This window comes from Nymphaea colorata, chromosome 1, assembly GCF_008831285.2.
Source record: "Nymphaea colorata isolate Beijing-Zhang1983 chromosome 1, ASM883128v2, whole genome shotgun sequence".
NCBI lineage: Eukaryota > Viridiplantae > Streptophyta > Magnoliopsida > Nymphaeales > Nymphaeaceae > Nymphaea > Nymphaea colorata.
The window spans coordinates 38,743,677-38,762,227 of NC_045138.2; the positions used below are offsets into that span (position 1 = coordinate 38,743,677).

The window sequence follows — 18,551 nt, forward strand, 5'->3', positions numbered from 1 at the left end:
CTCTCTTTCGCTAAGAAGTTATTAACTTAAAGTTTAAACAGGCCATTAGGGGTGAACACGAGCCAAGTTGAGCCCGAGTTCAATCAGCTCGAACTCAACTCGACTAATGAAACCTCTAGCTCGAGAATAACTCGACAGAAACAACTCGAGCTCTACTAGGTAGTTACATGTTGAGCTCTAACTCGACTTGATTAAAACTCGACAAACGAGAACTGATATTCATGGTTAAGTGTTATGCATGACCCGCCCCCACTATGCTCTTTGAGGCTGACCTGATTCACTTTATTTATATTCTTTTATACATGGACGATGAATTGATCAAATTCTACTATGATGCTTTACAGGTTAGCAGTCAAGCCTTCTGGCATTGATGAATCAACCGGTTAGATGGTTGATCAATAAGACGATATTGCACAAATAAGAGCAGAAATTTGAACAAAGTAGACTCGTGAATCTGTTTAGTTGCTTCTTTCTCTGCTTTTAATTATTCTTCAGGAACTTTCAGAAACGCATCGCAAGAGTTGACAATGCTTAAGAACGCATTCAAATCTTCAATATTGTTTAAAACATAGATAAGTTTACTCAGGTTGTTAATTTGTATGTTCATTACACATCTACGTACTACAGTATGGTAGGCATTGAGGGTGCAAATGAATTCAATTCAGGTTGAATGTAAATGAATTGAGTTAGAATTCGATACATTCGTCATCATATCGGACTAATGAGATTCGCCTTAACCAGCTTCAATGTTGGAAGAGGAAGTCCATTAAAGGCAGATATTATGTAGCCTGATTAAGACATCTATAGAAACAGAAAGTCAGCTTAAATTTGATTGGTATTCTGAATCTGACCAGAAATATTTTTTTCTTTTTTAAATTTACCTTGATTAATGTCACATTTCCACAGCATCTTACAGCCTCTCTCTCTCTTTCTCTCTTTCACATGCATCCAGAGCTACCCCACTATGGACTGGTCACTGATGGCCTCGCTCATAACCTCGGGATTTAATTTTAGTCGCCCCTCTTAGCCATCTTAGAGAAAAACAAAGAGAAAAAAATGTGATAAACATTTTTGTTATTTTTTTCTCAACCATTCATCTACTTCAGATAAACGACCGACCCTGGTTAAATGGCTAAAATAAGTCAGCTGTCAGATATGACTAGATGTCTTAATAATGCATCCATCACTTACCATAAACTACTATTAAAAATACACTGTCATTATATAATAACAGTTGCTAATGCTCTTACAGCTTGGTGCTTTTGGTGACAGTTTTTAATATTTAATGATCCGTCGACATCTTTCCGCTGACTGATTTCAATTCTTATATGTATGTTTACTTTTTCTCATTGTTCACTTGCCTTAGGAAGTACTATTTTTCACAAGTTCAAGCATGCTGCTAGGTGTAAAATGTCTAAATTCATATATATAGTTCAAGACGGTCATAGAAAAACAAGTGTTAAATCAATTCTGCCAGAGATTATAAAATTAATAGTCGCAGCTTTTTCGGCTAATAAAATTCAGTCTGGGTAGATAGCGGATTTTATGATTTTTTAATTGATTTTTGTACTTTTAATAGTGTAACATCGACGTCTAGCGAAAGAAACTAAAATTACAACTTGGCCGAGAGGCATGACCTATGAACTCAGCAAGACTAATTGTTAGATAAATACCATGTCTTAATTAATCATGTCATTGAAATATATATATGTATATATATGAAATTTCAAATCTTAGCTAGATTTGGCACGTTGTAAGTTATTGAATACTTTTCTGTACGTACAGATGCCCACAGTTATACCAGAACTAGATAGTCTAAAGCTTGCTTAAATTAAATACCATATTTATAAGATTTGATGAACAAACAAGTATACAATGATTTTCATCACAGATTAAACTTTAAGTGCGAGTGGTGCAATATGACAATTGGATAGTCTAAAGCTTTTTTAACCCTAAAGAATACATATTTATAGATTTGATACACAAACAAGTATATGATCATTTAAAACTAAAATCGAAGAAGTGGGTCTAATGAAAAATAAGTAAAGGTGCCCAAATATGACTAGATTGTCAAGTCCTTTTCCCTAGATAAAATTTACCAATTTTATAAGAATGGAAAAGATGGTCATGAAAACAAAAATGAAAGAATAGTAAAGAACAAAAATCCGTTTGCTTGGCCGTCCCAGTGGTACCATTAATCCCAAGATCAACATTCATCAATACCATTAAGATAGCATCTTCCACGATTCGAACTGAGGACATAGCTACAATACGCCACCACTTGACCGGTTGTGCTAGAGAGAGAGAGTAGGTGAGAGAGAAAAAACGAGTTTGAAAGCGAGTATCAGATAACTTTGAAGCGACAAGATGTCCCTAAAGTGACAGATTAGAGAGAGAGAGGAGGGAATTGCCGTGAGTAGATCAAACAGCTAAACTGGAGTTTACCATGACATAATGGACTTTAGGTGGAAAGAGATAGGAAAGGTCGGTTGAAGGGGGAAGTTGGTGAGAGATCAGATTTAATTTGCGGAAAAAAACTAAAACGTGTGCTTGTCGTGATCAAAAGTCTGTGCATGTTTTTCCAATGAATGGTGCGCCTAGAAGAGATAGAGCTAAGTTACATTATGGGCGCTTCATTATATGACCATTCGAACATCATTATACCCAAGAAAATAGAGAGTCCAATGCTCCTTTTCTGTAAACTCCACGCTATAATTTTTAGAAAGAGAACAACTTCTTTTCAGGCTCAAAAATGGCAGAACTTGTCTCTGCGTAGCACCTGGCATCCTATCTGCTTCGAACTTAGGAAGAACCGTGAATGAACTGATCACCGAGATACATACATAGCAAAAGCAAACTTCTCTCCTCTCTGGTGTGGCCATTAGTCACGAGACTCATTGCCATTAATTGAACAACTTTCATCCACAGCAGCACACGTAACGTCTTTCTTAAGTTGCCATTCTAAACCAGTAAAGGAAACATGACCATGTCCGTCCAAGCTACACCCATCGCTCTCTCTCTCTCTCTCAAAGACAAACTTCAAAACATGTTTGTGTGTGTGGATAGAATGTCGCTGTGACATATACAATTCCAAGGAAGGATACTCCATCACATCACAGACTTCTGGTTTTAGCAAAGAAATATTGGTCATGGAAAGTAGAGATTATTTCTCCACTTTAAAAGAGAGCATCAGATATAAGAAGACAGACATGGTGACGTCCCTATATGAATGCCTTGTCATTGACGAGACAAGTTTTCAAACTGGGTGCCATGCTCTTGAGAGATGGTCAGACTCTCTCTCTCTTGTTTGCATGAATCCAGAAGGAAGCTTTAAATTGGTCATAGGAAATAACGGAAGAGTGTAGAACAGAGGCTAATTAAGGGGTAGCGTAGGATGGCGGGTGTTTGCACCCTCTTGAAAACAGTGCCACAGTCTATCCGCATCCCATTTAATTCACCTCTATCCTCACCTGATTCCTGCACCCGTTTCACACAAACACACATATCCATACGCGCAGATCGATGCCAAAAGACAAAAGAAATTTAAAAAGGGAGGAGGAGAAAGAAAGAGAAAAAGCCAAAGCCAACCAAATTTTACCTCTGTGGATATCATTCTATACCAGCCTCCGCTTCCCTCAGCCCCCGCACTATAAATAGCCATCCAGAGCAGAACCCCCAAGAGCACCACACCTCAGCCGCTGCAAGCCCTGCGCTCAGCTCCTAACTTCTTCCTTACTCGCCCTCCCGCCATCACCATGGTTTCCGCTGACACTGCCCGCACTGTTGTTGGCATCATAGGTGAGTTGTGACAGTGATCCCCAGCCCCCCCCCCCCCCACAAGACCAGGAAAAGAAAAAGCATGTCAAGCAAAACATCTGCCATTCAGTTCTTCTCTTTTCTGTTTATCTGTTTCTTTTCCCAGTTTGTATTGATCTTGGAACTGCTTTTTTTTTTTTTTGTAGGAAATGTCATTTCATTTGGGTTATTCTTGTCACCTCTGTAAGCCAAACCCTTTCTTCTTCTTCTTTTTCCTTTCTTTTGTTGTTCTTTGTCAGAAGTAGCCTCATCTGATCGTCTTCTTCCTGAAAGAGATATATGATGATTGTATATGGGATCTCTCTTTTTCAGGCCAACGTTTGTACAGATATGTAAGAAAGGCGCGGTGGAGCAGTTCTCGCCTCTGCCGTACCTGGCAACTCTCCTGAACTGCATGCTGTGGATTCTGTACGGCCTCCCTATCGTTCATCCACACAGCCTGCTGGTGATCACAATCAATGGCTGCGGCTTCGCGATCGAGCTCGTCTACCTGATGCTCTTCCTCATCTACTCGGATAGGAAGCAGAGACTCAAGATCGCCGTGTACTTGGTGCTGGAGTTTGCCTTCGTGGCGGCGGTCTCGGCAGCGGTCATCCTGCTGGCTCACACCCACGACCGCCGCTCGCTCATCGTCGGCAGCCTCTGCGTCTTCTTCTGCTGCATGATGTACGCAGCTCCCATGTCGGTGATGGTAAGAAGGAGATCTATAGAGAGATCTAGAGAGAGAGAGAGCGGCATGCATGTGTGTGAAACTTATCAAATTATCAATGGCTGATGATCAGAGATAAAATGATTGATATTGGGTTGTGGCTGGTCTTCCAGAAACTGGTGATCCGGACTAAGAGTGTGGAGTACATGCCCTTCTTCCTCTCTCTGGCTTCCTTCGCCAACGGCATCTGCTGGACGGCCTACGCGCTCATCCGCTTCGACCTCTTCATCACTGTAAGCAACAGTCTGCGCACGCAGACACCACATATACACGCGCATGCACAACTTTTTTTGAGAAATTTACGCATTTCCATGAAGATCTTAAGGAACTGAAGCACCACATGAGTCCATGTCGATCACCAGTCGATCGCCCACTGTTACTGAGAGATCCACTGCTCGAATCCTAGCTGAAGTTCTCGTCAGTCACAGAGAGCTAAGGTCATGGTTCGAGTCACGTGGAGACCATTTTCTGAAATAGTGAAAGATGATACGACCCCAGCCCTGACGAACCTGAGTCCTCAATAAGACCAACTTCGGCCGTACTCGCAGCCCCAATATATTTTTCTGATCATCATATTATATCTCGTCATACGTATATGTGCTAGTTACTTGTGGGACCCACACTTCATCTAGGTCAACCATTAAAATATGACGGTCGAGCGGTGATAAGCATCCTTCTCATGGAATGCCATTGAAAAGGAAATGGTGTTGACCAACTTTTTCTGGGCGAAGCTATCAAATTTTGTTAAAAAGATCAAATTAAAAATTTGTTATTGAAAAATTACTAAACTTATATTAGTCATCACATTTGGAGCATTGACCTAACTTATATTTTATGATTCCACTTCTACATGAACCATGAAACATGACCATTATGACTCAAGACCATTGATATACGTATAAGTCTGCAGATATTGGCACGCGTATACTTCTTGCCATTAATTCCAAGTATTCTTTTGCTGTTGTCCCAAAAGAAAAATCAAGAAATATTAATGGCGAGGGGTTGAGTGCAGATTCCAAACGGGATAGGCACCGTGCTGGGGCTCATGCAGCTGGCTCTGTACGCGACGTACTACAAGTCGACGAAGAAGATTTTGGAGGAGAGGAAGAAGGTGACGAAGGGAGGCGATCAGGTGTATCTGGCGGAGGTGGTGGTTTCCAAGGAGCCGGCGAAGAGCGGCAACGCCATCTACGATGCCAACGGCGCCATGAAATAATTTACTCGAGACACAGCACTTCAGAGTTGGGTGCAACTAAAGAATTATTAATCCTGTTTGTTGTACTCGCTCTTTCTCTCATAATGTTTTTCGTTTTTTCTTCTCTTCTCTTCTCTTCTCTGCTATGAGGTTGTTTAAACAAAAACAACCCAATTGATTTTCAGTGATGAAGTAAAGCTAAATTCACTAGCTTAGCTATACAAACTCTCTCTCTCTCTCTCTCTCTCTCTCTCTTTGTATATGTATATCGTCGAGCTTTCAAGTTATATGAACTAAGTACATGTAAGAATTATTTGCAAACCCATTTATATATAATGATAAACCATAATGTGTTGATTTTTCTAAACGCTAAATGGCAATTATATTTGACTTTGAGAAAGTAACTCTACCATCAGTCATATTGTCCAAATTAACAATGATTTCAAGTTGTTAACAACTGAAATATTTGATTTTTAACCATCAAGCCTTTGGGTGCTTCCTTAGAAAACACAGGTAATTAAGCATGAAAATGGACAGTTTTAACATATCTTTTTCTAATAAATCAAATATCGTTTACAAGACTAAAAGAAAAAAAAAATGGTGTTTTTTTAAGTTTTAAACGACACAGTTCAGCTCAATACCCAAATGAATAATCACAATACATTGTTAATTATATGTATTATAAAAATAAAATGGGAATTTAATAGCCTCTAATGTGAGATCTGAGGCTAGCATGGGCCCATGAGGATCCTGAAACTATGAATCATTAGGCTGAACCCCAAAATACTATTTAGAAAAAATAGTAATAGTAAATTAGTAGGGCTATTGACACACAAGCTAAATATAAGAATATATAAGAAAAAATTCGATCACCCCTTATATATTTAATACCTTCTCCTAGAAAGAAACTTGCAATGCCGATCCCATTAGTAACTCCATCAAATACTCGTCGAATGAGCTAGTTGAGCTAATCCTTGTCCACTCCTAATGAATACTTTTTCGTAATAAACTCTATGTAGCTATGATTGTATGACCGGTTGTATATGACATCTATTATTTGTTCCAAACGAATTCTCATTTTAGAATCTATTTTAGTCAATGAATTGATTAAGTACAAATTTTGTTGATCTGAATAGACACTAGGAAAGAAACTGAAGATTTCACTTTGTACCTTTGATCAAAAAAACAATCTTATTGATTTTGTACCCTTCATTCGATGACAAAATGGACCATATTCCACGAGATCAAACCCATAGGACTTAAGGAATGATGGAAGGGGATAAAATAAAAGAAGAAGGAAAGAAAAAGAATAAGATTTCAAATGGACAAATTCAAACTCTAAAATGTTCTTTCGAGAAAGATCTCTTATTCTTATTATATGTATAAGATTATAAGATCGTGATTTGATCCGCATATGTTTGTTTTGTAAAAGAAATATCATAATTCAAAATGAAAAGTGTTCAAATGAAACATGACAATGTGACTCAATTGGTCCTAGTTACTCTTTTCTGCATTTTAAGCTGAGGGGCGCTAGGAGTTCCTAATGTCAAACTGCCTTTTATGTGCACAAATGATATAAAGAACCAAATATTTATGAAATAATGGAAATTCATGAGCTGGGGGGCCCGCTACATATGCATGATTTTTGTCAATGTAATGTAGATATCAAATAGTTATAAAATCTACCATTTGCCTTACCGGTGGATTTTGTTTTAACATGAATATTTCAACCTATAATATGAAATTGGAGACCATCAAACATAGACTTAGCGCGTGAAAAAACAAAGGATGGGCTCCAAGTTGACCACGCCACATCTTGTCATAAAAGTTATACAAACACGGCTGGTAAAATCTGTCTCAATCGGCCAATTCAAATCGAAATTGACTCTTTTTTTATTGGATAGGTAGTCGATTAAGGAGGAATCATATTCCATTATTGTAATTTTTAGTATTATTTTTACTTTTTAAATCTTCTATTTTTTTTCATTGTCATAATTTCAATCTGCAGATTGACCATTAATCTGATTTATGAATCTTTTGACTTTTTTTTTTTCGATTCAGAGTCGATTTTAATAATGTTTTTGGAGACCAAGTGCTTTGATTGATTGATGAATTGACGGTCAAATATTTGAGATGCTAATGAATATATAATTAAGGCCATATGTTTACGATTTTTTTTTTTAAAAAAAATCTTCGTTAACCTAATAATTACAAGTTGACAATTCTATATGCGCCTCTTTGTTCTTAAGACATCCATTGCCGACATTAGCACTCCCAATCGGTGTTGTGAAAAATGTTTCGTCCTCAAGTGTATCGCCCGAGACACATTGTATCGGCATTAGCTTCACCAATATGATACACTATTTACACTTTTTTCATTTATTTTTCTATCTTTATTTTAAATCAATTTAAAGCACTTTAAGTTATTTTCGAGTTTGACGGAGATGAAAGCAAAGAACATTATGTAACGATACGTATCTGCCGATACGCTGCATCGCTAAGCAAACCAAACCGATGCGGCGGCCATGATCCGATCCGTCCATTACTTATTTCGCTGTATTTGGCAGCTTTCCTTGTTCAGTCAACCAAATTTTGTTATTTCACTAACTTAAAGAAATTTGATCGAATAGTTTACATATATAAATTTGTTCTCAATTATATATAACATGCATGAACTAAAAGTTGTTAATTAATGCTAGATGATTTAAACATATCATGTATAGAGATACATTTGTATATGGTTTCATATGGTATTCTTAAACTTTATCTTGTAATTCTAACTCCAAAAATGTAAAAATTTTAAAAACAAATAGTTTTTTGGGGTTTAGGTTTGGTTGATAAGCGAAAAAAATCTAAAATTCTTCATCTTCAAACTGTCTTTTAACATACGCAATTGGTCCACATATATGGCTGGTTTCATAAAAAACATCTCCAACTCATGAATAGAACACAAATCGCTTTTTTACGTTTAAATTGGATTCTGCAAAGAAACAAACGTAAGAAAGTTGTCTTAGAACCCTGGATATCATAAACTCGATATACAATTTATTCAAGTGCTTGAATTCATCCAAAAAAAAAAAAAAAAAAACTTGCAATAACATAGTCAACACTTTAGACGTCATATTCAATACTTTAGTCTTCATATTTGCGCATATAGATTGTGTGTGTGTGTGTGTATGTGTGAGGGCGAGACAATTGCCATTAAAGCAGGTAATTTTCGAGCAGTTCGAAATAATGGTCCCTACTAAAAGTCAAGATTGCACATTTCTCTTATGTAGGCAGACTCAGGGATAGAGGCAAAATTATAGTTTCAAAATTTTGACAGGGGCCAAAATATCATGTTTCAAAATGTTATATACATAAATGATTTTTTTTTAAATTTACATGTATTTTTTTTTTTGAAAAAAATTGAGTGGGTGCCAAGGGTGTCGCCGATCCACACTCTTTAAGGATCTATGGTATTCCATGCATGGAGAGATTCGAGCATACCGCCCTTCAAATATCGGATCTCTTTGAATCATGATAGGACAAAGTAAGGGGGCCTTGATCGTTACTTTAGGTGCAGTGCTATGAAATACTCGCAAAGCTTTGCATTAGGGCTTATTTTGTTCATCTGACCAAACCCATATGATAATGTTGACGAAGCCCAGCTATTAAACGTGCCTCTCTCAGGGGTGGAGCTAGGAATTTTTCATTGGGGGGAAAACGGTGGCGAATTATAGCTTCAAAATTTTAACAGTAGCTGAAAATATAATTTTTTTAAAAAAAATTTACATAGACTAATTGAAAAGTTTTGAAGAATACATTTGTTTCTGAAATTTTGAAGGGGGGCCAAATTTTTGAAGAATACAGTAGAGTTCTTAACCGGATCCCGGTATCGACACCCAAATCCAAGATCCATAATTTTGGGTGTTTCTTTGCTAAAACGCAACCACAAGTCCTCTCCAGCCACCACTATAAACCCTTTGAAGATCTTAACCATCCATGTACTATGAATTTTCCGCAAATATTTAGGCAGACTCTTACAAGATCTGACCAAAAGACATGCTCAGAGTGCTTATTCAATAAAATCATATAAATAATTGGCAATTGGATGCTCTAATCTTAATTAAGAGGAAGATTTGATCGACCAACTAAGTAAGCGCATGCACCGATCTTGACGTCATCAAGACCTCGCAGATTGATGGTGGGGACGTTGGATCATTTTAAGAACGTGATCTGCTTCATAATCAGATGACCATCAACTCCAGTCTCATTATCTTAGTCAATAATTGATCCTAATGACAGCTTATGTCGGACTAATCTCAAGCATGCACTGCTCGCTTTCTATCCACAAAATAAATAAATAGTAAAAGAAAAAAAACTTAATTTAAACACGAGGCAAGAGTTAACCAGGGTTTAAAACCCACAACCGGTATCTCCTGCGGCCAAAAAGTTGGCAAGTTAACCAGGGTTAACTTGTAACCCCCAAGAGGTTGAATGAAATGAATGCAGGGGTTCATGCACCGATTTGTTGCAAGAAACTTTACAAAATGTTTATGGTGGGCTCAAGGGTCATGAATTTTGTGTTTTATATATATATATATATATTAGGAGAATGAGACAAACGATATGGTTAGAAAATTAAACTAAACTATATAAAATGAAAGGAAAAGGAAAAAGGAAAGAAAACAAAGGGGGCTCTATCCGACAAACGCTTTCCCCCTTTTTCCTTTTTAGCGACGGATCGAGTTCATGTGTAATATTAAACCAAGGTAACTGAAGGCCCTTTTCCCTTGCAATCTCTTGCTATTATTTTTACAAGTTATGTATTGATACGACTTTCTGAAAAATCATGAGTCCCTATTAGGAATATCAGGAAATTGGTTTTCTGCCTTGAGCGAGCTTGACTCCTGTTGTTATAATAAAGGTCACTGCCATTTGTTGACTGCTTTAATGGCTTTTGCAAACATAGAAAGGACCATATATGGCGCGTCCGGTCAAGGACCCAAGGACCCACACCGTGAGTGAGATGGACCCAGTCAATTCAAGAAAAGGACCTTGTTCGTGGACTCATCTTCCTTGGCTGGTAACTCCCACTGGATAGTACTTGTGCCAGGAAACAGACAGCTTGCATGGGCTGACGCCCCCATTAGCTTCACTTCGGCCATCGCCATCGCCATCGCCGCGCAAAGCTGCCTATAATGGATCGAGCAATACACCGGAGCTTGGACCACCGGAGTTTCAGGCGTCGCCGGGAGTTCTATGTCATATAATCTGCCAAATCACATTTTTGAAGCGATCTGCAGCCTCTGGACTTTGTTCCCTTGATCAACAGTCACCATCATAAGCATTAATCATCTTCTTCTTTCAGGGTCCACAAGGCCCGACATGTCTCCGGGATGTCGCATCATTCAAATTAAAACGTTAACTTCTTGGTCATTTATGTGATCTTTGATGGTATGGTGAATTCTGCGGCCTGAGCATGAGATTTCTCATGGTGTTGTTCTTGTAAGTGTTGGTCGCTGATGTACGCCATCTCTCTCTCTCTCTCTCTCTCTCTTTATATATATATATATATATATATATATATATATATATATATATATATATATATATATATATATATATATATTGGAGAAGCATATCTTGAAGCAAAAGAAGGATCCTTAGTTTGCTAAAAACACGAGAGAATGTAAGAAGAAAAATTCTTCTTAGCATCAGCATGAAGATAGTTTGTTGTGGTGTCGACAAAGATTTTGAGTCTATTATAGTGCCGGCACGTCATGTTTTGGTTTTATGGATGTCTTGTTTTTATCATGCATCAATGTTGTGGTTTTGGAGCATTTTTGTTATATGTGTTATTGAAAAATATGAAGTGAAATTCGTATGAACTGAATTTACTATACAATCAAAAGTTTGCCCACTGTCTTTTTATTTGCATAGCTCATTTCAAATAGTTATATCGTTGCACATTGACGTTTTACGGGTTAACAAAAAACAAAATTATTTGAGAATAAAAAAGTTAGGTATATAATATATATACATATATATATATAAAAGCGATGACAAGTTTTCACTTCTCAAGTTTTTAAATCCCTTTTTAAGGCCATCAATGCACTAACATGGGTCTGGTTGGGCCGGAGCTGCGGCTTAATGTCCGAGGTCCGTGGCCGTTATCATAAACTGAAAGAGGTATACCCAACCCTAGGTTGCTTATCAAAAAAAAAAGTGAGAGAAAGAAAAAAAATGATGGACATTGATGTAATCATGGAACTATAATAAGTTGCTTTCGTAGTTCAATCTTACATGGTTCACTACAAGAATTTCACTGTTTACTTGAGCAAAAAAAAAAACATCAGTAAAGATTGAAAAATGAATCAGCAAGAGTTTCACCCTAAAACTTTTTAATAAAATAGTCGGAAGCCTATACTTCAAGAGCGTTTGATTCAAAAAGTTTCAACTCCAAGAAGAAAAATCTGTTCACGTTCACATTCACACGGTCAGAAATAGTCATTGATTGATGCAACCAATCAGATATCAAAGCCAGAGTTCAATCCCTCCAATAGAAATGGAGATTTCCTGGTGATCAAGGTTGTAGTTAATACGAGTCTTATAGACTTAATTATGTGAATCCTGATGGTGATTTGGCATTGTCTTCCATCAATTCATGCTCCAGTATCAGTGCATGCATTTCGAGCAAGCTGTAGACGTTAAAATTTTAAACATCATGTCTGCTTGACCCATCATTGTGAAATAAATTAGATTAAAGATATTTAATTTCTTGTCAAATAATGATTTGATTAGTGGCCACAACCTTTTTATTAATTTTCTTGGGTGATTGGTAGCTCCCTAGCTAGCCTATGCAACATATACTCTATTTTTTTTCTTTTTGTTAATTTCGTTTTAACTTTGGATCACCTGATCTTGCCCTTACATAGGGTACTCCTTAATCTCTCTCTCTCTCTCTCTCTCTGTCTCTCTCTCTCTCTCTCTCTCTCTCTATATATATATATATATATATATATATATATATATATATATATATATATATATATATATAGTATGTATATGTGGAGAACTTGGGATAGGCGAAGGTTAACTAGTTTATATAAAGAGATAGATGTCGGTGGGGCATGACCTTTTTGATCTCCTTTAGCTTAAAAGTTTGAAGTGAGGTATACCAAACTGTTACTGACATGTTTTATATTTTTCAATCAAACTTCACCAATCTATATATAAAAAGGCTCCAAATTTTATGTATCTATTAGAGCATTCCCTCTATTTTAAGTTGATTCTTGTAATTAAATCAAGAGATCAAAGCAGATTCTTATTTGAAAAGCTAAAAAAAAAAAGGATGCCTGGATTTATGATAAGTGGCATTTGAACAATCTGGTGCCAACATAAGTTCCTTGCTAAGGGAGATCGATTGTTTAAACAAACAGTGGATTTCAGATTCATGATTTTCAAATCTCTAAAAGCCAACAATCTAAAGTCTGACCCAAAAAAGTCTAGTTTGAAATCCGTAGTTTTCATATTTGTAGGAATTTCTTAGATCCAAGGCAATCAAACGGGACCTGTTAAGGTCTAAGTTGCAATTTTCCTCTGAAAATGAAGAAAACAACATGAAAATAAAATGAATGTTCATGAACAAACCGAGTGACTTCCAAGAAGGCAAGAAATAAATAAATAAATAAGATTGAGGACAATGAAAAATTAGGGAGTGGGGTCATGGTGACATACACCATGATGGGTAGTTGACGAGGAGCGCATACTGAGCGGTAGAGCAGTGGGTAGGTTGTCGCTATTCTCTCTACATTGGAGCGGGACCCGCCGGACTTGCCATCATTCACGAACCCATCCACTGCTTGAAAGGGAAGAATCCGGCGGCGGGTCCCGCCGTTGATGCCACCCCCATGTGACCATAACTGCTACCAAGAATGGGCCATCTCTCTCTCTCTCTCTCTCTCTCTCTCTCTCTATATATATATATATATATATATATAATATATATATATATATATATATATATATATATATATATATATATATATATATATATATATATTATATATATATATATATATATATATCGCACTTGTGGTTTGATTGAGGATGGAGTAGCTCATCAACCAATCTTTCAATCTTTTGATGGCAATTCACCATGAAACAGTAGATTGTGTCTTGTCGCAAAAAGAGCAATGACTTTTTAGTTTGCCAGCATTTCACTTCGATAAGAAAAGAGAGAAGCAGTAGCATGCCTGGGTTTAACCATGCGATCTACTCTAATTGCTACTGTGGTGGAACTTTAGATGCTAATTTGATGTTAAATCTAACAGTAAGCTCCATGTACTAGGCTTCATCGCCGTCAACGCAAAGAAAACTAATGCAATCGAAGAACTAGAACGGAGGTTATAAGGGTCGTCATATTGTTCGTGTTCATAGTGAAACTAAATGAAAAAACTGAAAGCAAAAGTCATGTTTGGAGTGATAAAATTAATATAATACATGGTTGAGGGCTATGTATGAGACCAGTTTATTGATATCCTGCAACATAAAGCCATTTCCATGTACTTTTTTGTCCCTTTTCTATGTTGGTGTAGGAAGAACTCTAATCTTTTCGTCAGTTGCATGCTCCAGAGCAAGAAGACTGAGGCTAGTAAATATGTTTCGAAACCTAGCCGGGCTAGCTGAGTTTTTTCAGAGGTCAGATGCTCTTTCTTTGCTGTTTTAAGAAGGTGCAAAACCTCCAAAGCAAAGCAAACCTTTTTACTTTCTCCCCCTGCAGATTGCCTCTAAGTTTTGGAGGTCTTAATGATAAGCCGTGGTACAGTACCAGGAGACGTGACAAATTACATGTACTTGGTTGGTGGCAGAGAAAATGACTGCTTGTGTATTTACGCAGTCAATTTTTGTTTGAAATGTGTCGATTTGTACCAAGAGACCGAGAATTCATGGCGTCTTGTATATATAGATGTATATCTTGGTAGATTCGTCTTGTCTATTTACACTCCTGTCATTTTGCGTATTTTGTCAGTGCATGGCCGAGTTTGTTCAGGAACAGTGAAAGTTATTATGCAGCAGGAAGGCACCAATCGACAGAGAGATGATCGGAGAACGATCGATCGTGACTGCCGGGAGCTAGCTTTGATCCGTTTCTGATCTCCTATCCTCTTCTTCCGCTTCTTCATCGATCAAGTTGCTGGAAGAATTGAACAAACACGTGCCCGCACACAAACACAGGGAGAAAGAGACGGAGAGAGCAAGAGAGACTGCCGTGAATATGTTAGGCTAGTTTCCTTCTTAGCTTAACTAGCAGAATAAGAAACTTCGAACCATTGAAACCAAAGATTCATCTAAATGTTGGGATAGATTTGCAAAGGGAGAGATTGTGCTCGTGCATGTGAGAAAGATCCAGAGAGAGAGAGGGAAGAAGCGAGAGAGAGTTTCATTTACAATCTCTTCATTTAACATCACAACTCAGATTGGACGGAAACCATTCTCCGAGCTGCTTCACTAGAGCATATAGGTAGATACCAGAAACACCAAAAATGAAAGACGGAAAGTAAGAAATGAGAAATCATACGATCGAGCAGGTATCATATTATACTACGAGTGCTTCAATGTCATGCTTCTTCGTCTCTTGTCTTTACACGTATAAGCATGAAGGCCCGCGCTATAGCTTCTCCATTCACACGAAACCCGGGAAATTAAGGAAGATGGATGGAACTATGTTACTTGGGCAGACATGAAAGCTCTAGAATAGATCATAGAACTGCAACTTCCCGTGGGGATGTCCCTCGAAACCTACCAAACAAGCGTACAAATCCTCCATGCTGACAGCACCATTCTCCATCTTCACTCCGCCGGCGCCGCTGCCGCCACCACCGCCGCTGCTGCCGGCGTCTTCTTCCTCCTTTCTACCACTCTCCTCGCTGCTCTTTCCCTCGACGGCCGACCCGCATTCCTCGTCAAAGCCCCGGAGCTCGATGCCGCAGTTCTTCTTGAGCAGCTCCCTGGCGCACTGGAGCTCGGCGCCGAGCCTGGCCACCTCCTTCTCCAGCCTCCTTTTCTCCGACACCACCGACTCCATCTGCAGCTTCATGGAGTTGTAGTCGAGCTCGAGCCTCTGCGTCTTCCACCTCGCCCTCTTGTTCTGGTACCAGATCGCGACCTGCCGCGGGTGCAGGCCCAGATCGTAGGCGAGCTGGACCTTCCTCTGCGGCTCCAGCTTCTTCTCCAAGCTGAAGCTCATCTCCAAGAACTTGACCTGCTCCTCGCTGAGCCTCTTCTTGTAAGGCCTGGGCGGCTGCTCCTTGGCGAAGCATCCCAGCAGGGCGTCCCCGCGCGCCTTCTTCTGATAGGCGTCCATCAAGCAATCAAAAACCAGGAAGAGAATATCAGATGAGAGAGTGAGAAGGGGAGGAGGTTTAAGAGTGGTGGGGAGGGAGGGGGGATAAAGGGAGAGGAGAGGTCGATGAGCGTGGGATTCACGTGAGGGTCGGACCCGCCAGGTTATATTTTGAAATGCTGCATTGGTGGTGGTGGTGGCGATGGTATTGGTGGGGGAGGAAGAGATAGAGAAAGAGAAGGAGGAGGAAGAAGACGACGACGACGACGATGATGATGATGAGAAGGGGGAGAAGTCGAGTGGGAAAGGGCTCGGGGGAGAGAGCGACAGGTTACGTGCATTTAGAAGAAAAGGTTGGGAGGAGGGAGTGGTGGGTCTGCGACTGTGGTTACGTCCGACTGATAAGTCATGTCGTTTGGAGGGGGAACCGCGTCCACACCCCCCTTGTGCCCACTTGTTTTTCGGTGGCCTCTCTCTCTCTATCTCTTCCTCTCTTTCCCTTTGTTTCTTTTTCCTCCCCTCCTTCTCTGTTGTTCTCACGCTCTCTCTTTTGTTTCTTTTCTCATTCTTATTCTTCGCCGGAGTTGTATTATTTTCCTCTTTGTTTATGCAAATTCCATATGTTATGTTTTTGTATATACAGTTAGTAGGCAAAGAAGAAAGAATTTCTCCAGTATATCTGAAAACCTAGAAGAAAATACACCAACACTTCAGTGTCCAGTCGCTACTGGTATTCTAAAACGATAGGGACAAGGGTGGGGGTTTAGTCTTCTTATTTTATTAGATAATAAGATGAAATCTTCTTCCTTCCTGCTCACCTAACATTACATGTATATGTTGATGAACCGATTTTATAAAACAAAATGTTTTACCTAAAATGAGGCACGTTAGAGGGATGAAAAGAAAATTATGTGAATAGGCAAATGGGTTGTTCCTGACTTGGTTTGGTCACTTTTCATTGTTACATTCATGTATTTTTCTGTCGTGTATGTGACCGCCGCGCTTGGCTCTATTCAGCCCATGATGATATGACAGGTACTATACAATATTTAAGCTGACAAATGGTCATTCAAGTCCATCTCCCACTCATTTAATTTAGTGAGGATCAGGTAATAAAGCCAGAAATTTTTCATGGCCGAATTAAAATTTTAAAATTTTTGACACGATATAAAATATTATTTTTAAAATTTTTTATATAAGACAAATCAAATTTTTTAAAATTTACATGTAAATTTAAAAAATATATATATTTAAAGTGGGGTCAGAGTCCATGCGGGCCTCCCTTGGCAGCGAGGCTTATAGTGAATGTACAATATTCTGTTCAATTGAGCAAGACTTCAATTTGCATCTAAGTTCATTTTAAGAAGATTTGAAAAAAAAAAATCACTCCTAAACCCTCATGTAGATAGTGATAAAAGGGAAAAAAAAAGAAAAACCTAGAGGCACCATCGGAATCAGGCGGTCGCAGAGCCAGATTACCAGACAAACAAGTAAATGAATATGAAACACTAATATGTAAATAAGTAATTGGTATGGGTTTGTATAGGCTATTATCAGTGGCAGCCCACATGTGGCTCCACCCCTATGGTAGACAGAGAGAGACTTAAAGCTAAACATATTTGATTAAAGGGTACCCACTATATATTTGAGGGGCATTTTATATGTAAATATATGCAAAGTATGAGTTATCGAATATATAAATAAATAAAGGATCTTTATTTGCCCTCACATGACCACATGTGGCTCTGCCCCTGCCTTTAAGGTAACAATGGCTAATGGCGGTGATTCCGCGATTCGGCCAATCCAGTGATCTAGCTGAATGGTTGTGAATCGGCAAAAAAATATATTACCGAAATAGCTTTTTGAAAACATAAATAAATAAACATTTTAAAAAGTAAGCAAAATAAAAAGTTTAAATTTTTTAAAAGTGGCACTCTCAAATGAGCCACCAATCCAATCTGGCACCAGAAATTGTCCACAACCTAACTCCGCTGGATCCCAGTGTCATAGAAGCGTGTTTGGAAACCCCCTATTCTTTTCCCCAGAGGAAGGTGAATTTTCTCCAACTCCTACAAGCTCTCCCACATGCATGGTGAATCAAACCAAACACGGGTGAGATATTCTCAGAAAAGTTTTTTCCTGCCAGTGTCATCCCTTCCGCAGGACTGTGCGACTAAAAGTTGCAGGATGTAGAAGGAGAGGATTGGGAATCCGTTGCTAAAAGCGATCAATTAAGGGTGCTGTTCCTGTAGGCGAGGAAATATTGTCCAGTGATTTACCAACTGGAGACTTGCCAATTGTCGGGTGCGTGACAATGACCTCCCTTGCTTAATCGAAAGGAAAAATACAAACGATCTGATTCATCAATTCAACTATGCAAGACATGTGCCTGCATCCTTTTCATTCATGAAATTTGTAATTTCTCATCAACCATCTCTCTCTCTCTCTCTCTCTCTCTCTCTATATATATATATATATATATATATATATATATATATATA

The 18,551-nt window shown here is 38.5% G+C and overlaps 2 protein-coding genes across 2 annotated transcripts; one reads left to right on the top strand and one right to left on the bottom strand.

Annotated features, from left to right (window-relative positions):
• The first annotated feature begins 3,651 nt into the window (after positions 1 to 3,651).
• On the top strand, positions 3,652 to 5,928 carry LOC116251857 (bidirectional sugar transporter SWEET4-like). Its single transcript, XM_031626083.2, has 5 exons — positions 3,652 to 3,798; positions 3,963 to 3,999; positions 4,129 to 4,507; positions 4,639 to 4,758; positions 5,538 to 5,928. Exons 1-5 carry the CDS (start codon positions 3,756 to 3,758, stop codon positions 5,739 to 5,741), a joined length of 783 nt encoding a protein of 260 aa, XP_031481943.1. The 5' UTR covers positions 3,652 to 3,755; the 3' UTR covers positions 5,742 to 5,928.
• A 9,217-nt stretch (positions 5,929 to 15,145) lies between these two features.
• LOC116246101 (homeobox-leucine zipper protein ATHB-12-like) lies at positions 15,146 to 16,367 on the bottom strand. The gene has a single exon (XM_031617806.2). It carries the CDS (start codon positions 16,069 to 16,071, stop codon positions 15,457 to 15,459), a length of 615 nt encoding a protein of 204 aa, XP_031473666.1. The 5' UTR covers positions 16,072 to 16,367; the 3' UTR covers positions 15,146 to 15,456.
• Between the last annotated feature and the right edge of the window lie 2,184 nt (positions 16,368 to 18,551).

Coding starts and splice junctions, on each gene's coding strand:
- LOC116246101 (XM_031617806.2), bottom strand. CDS start 16,071: ATGGACGCCTATCAGAAGAAGGCGCGCGGGGACGCCCTGCTGGGATGC.
- LOC116251857 (XM_031626083.2), top strand. CDS start 3,756: ATGGTTTCCGCTGACACTGCCCGCACTGTTGTTGGCATCATAG. Junction 3,799..3,962: donor CACTGTTGTTGGCATCATAG/GTGAGTTGTGAC, acceptor TTTTTTTTGTAG/GAAATGTCATTTCATTTGGG. Junction 4,508..4,638: donor CAGCTCCCATGTCGGTGATG/GTAAGAAGGAGA, acceptor CTGGTCTTCCAG/AAACTGGTGATCCGGACTAA.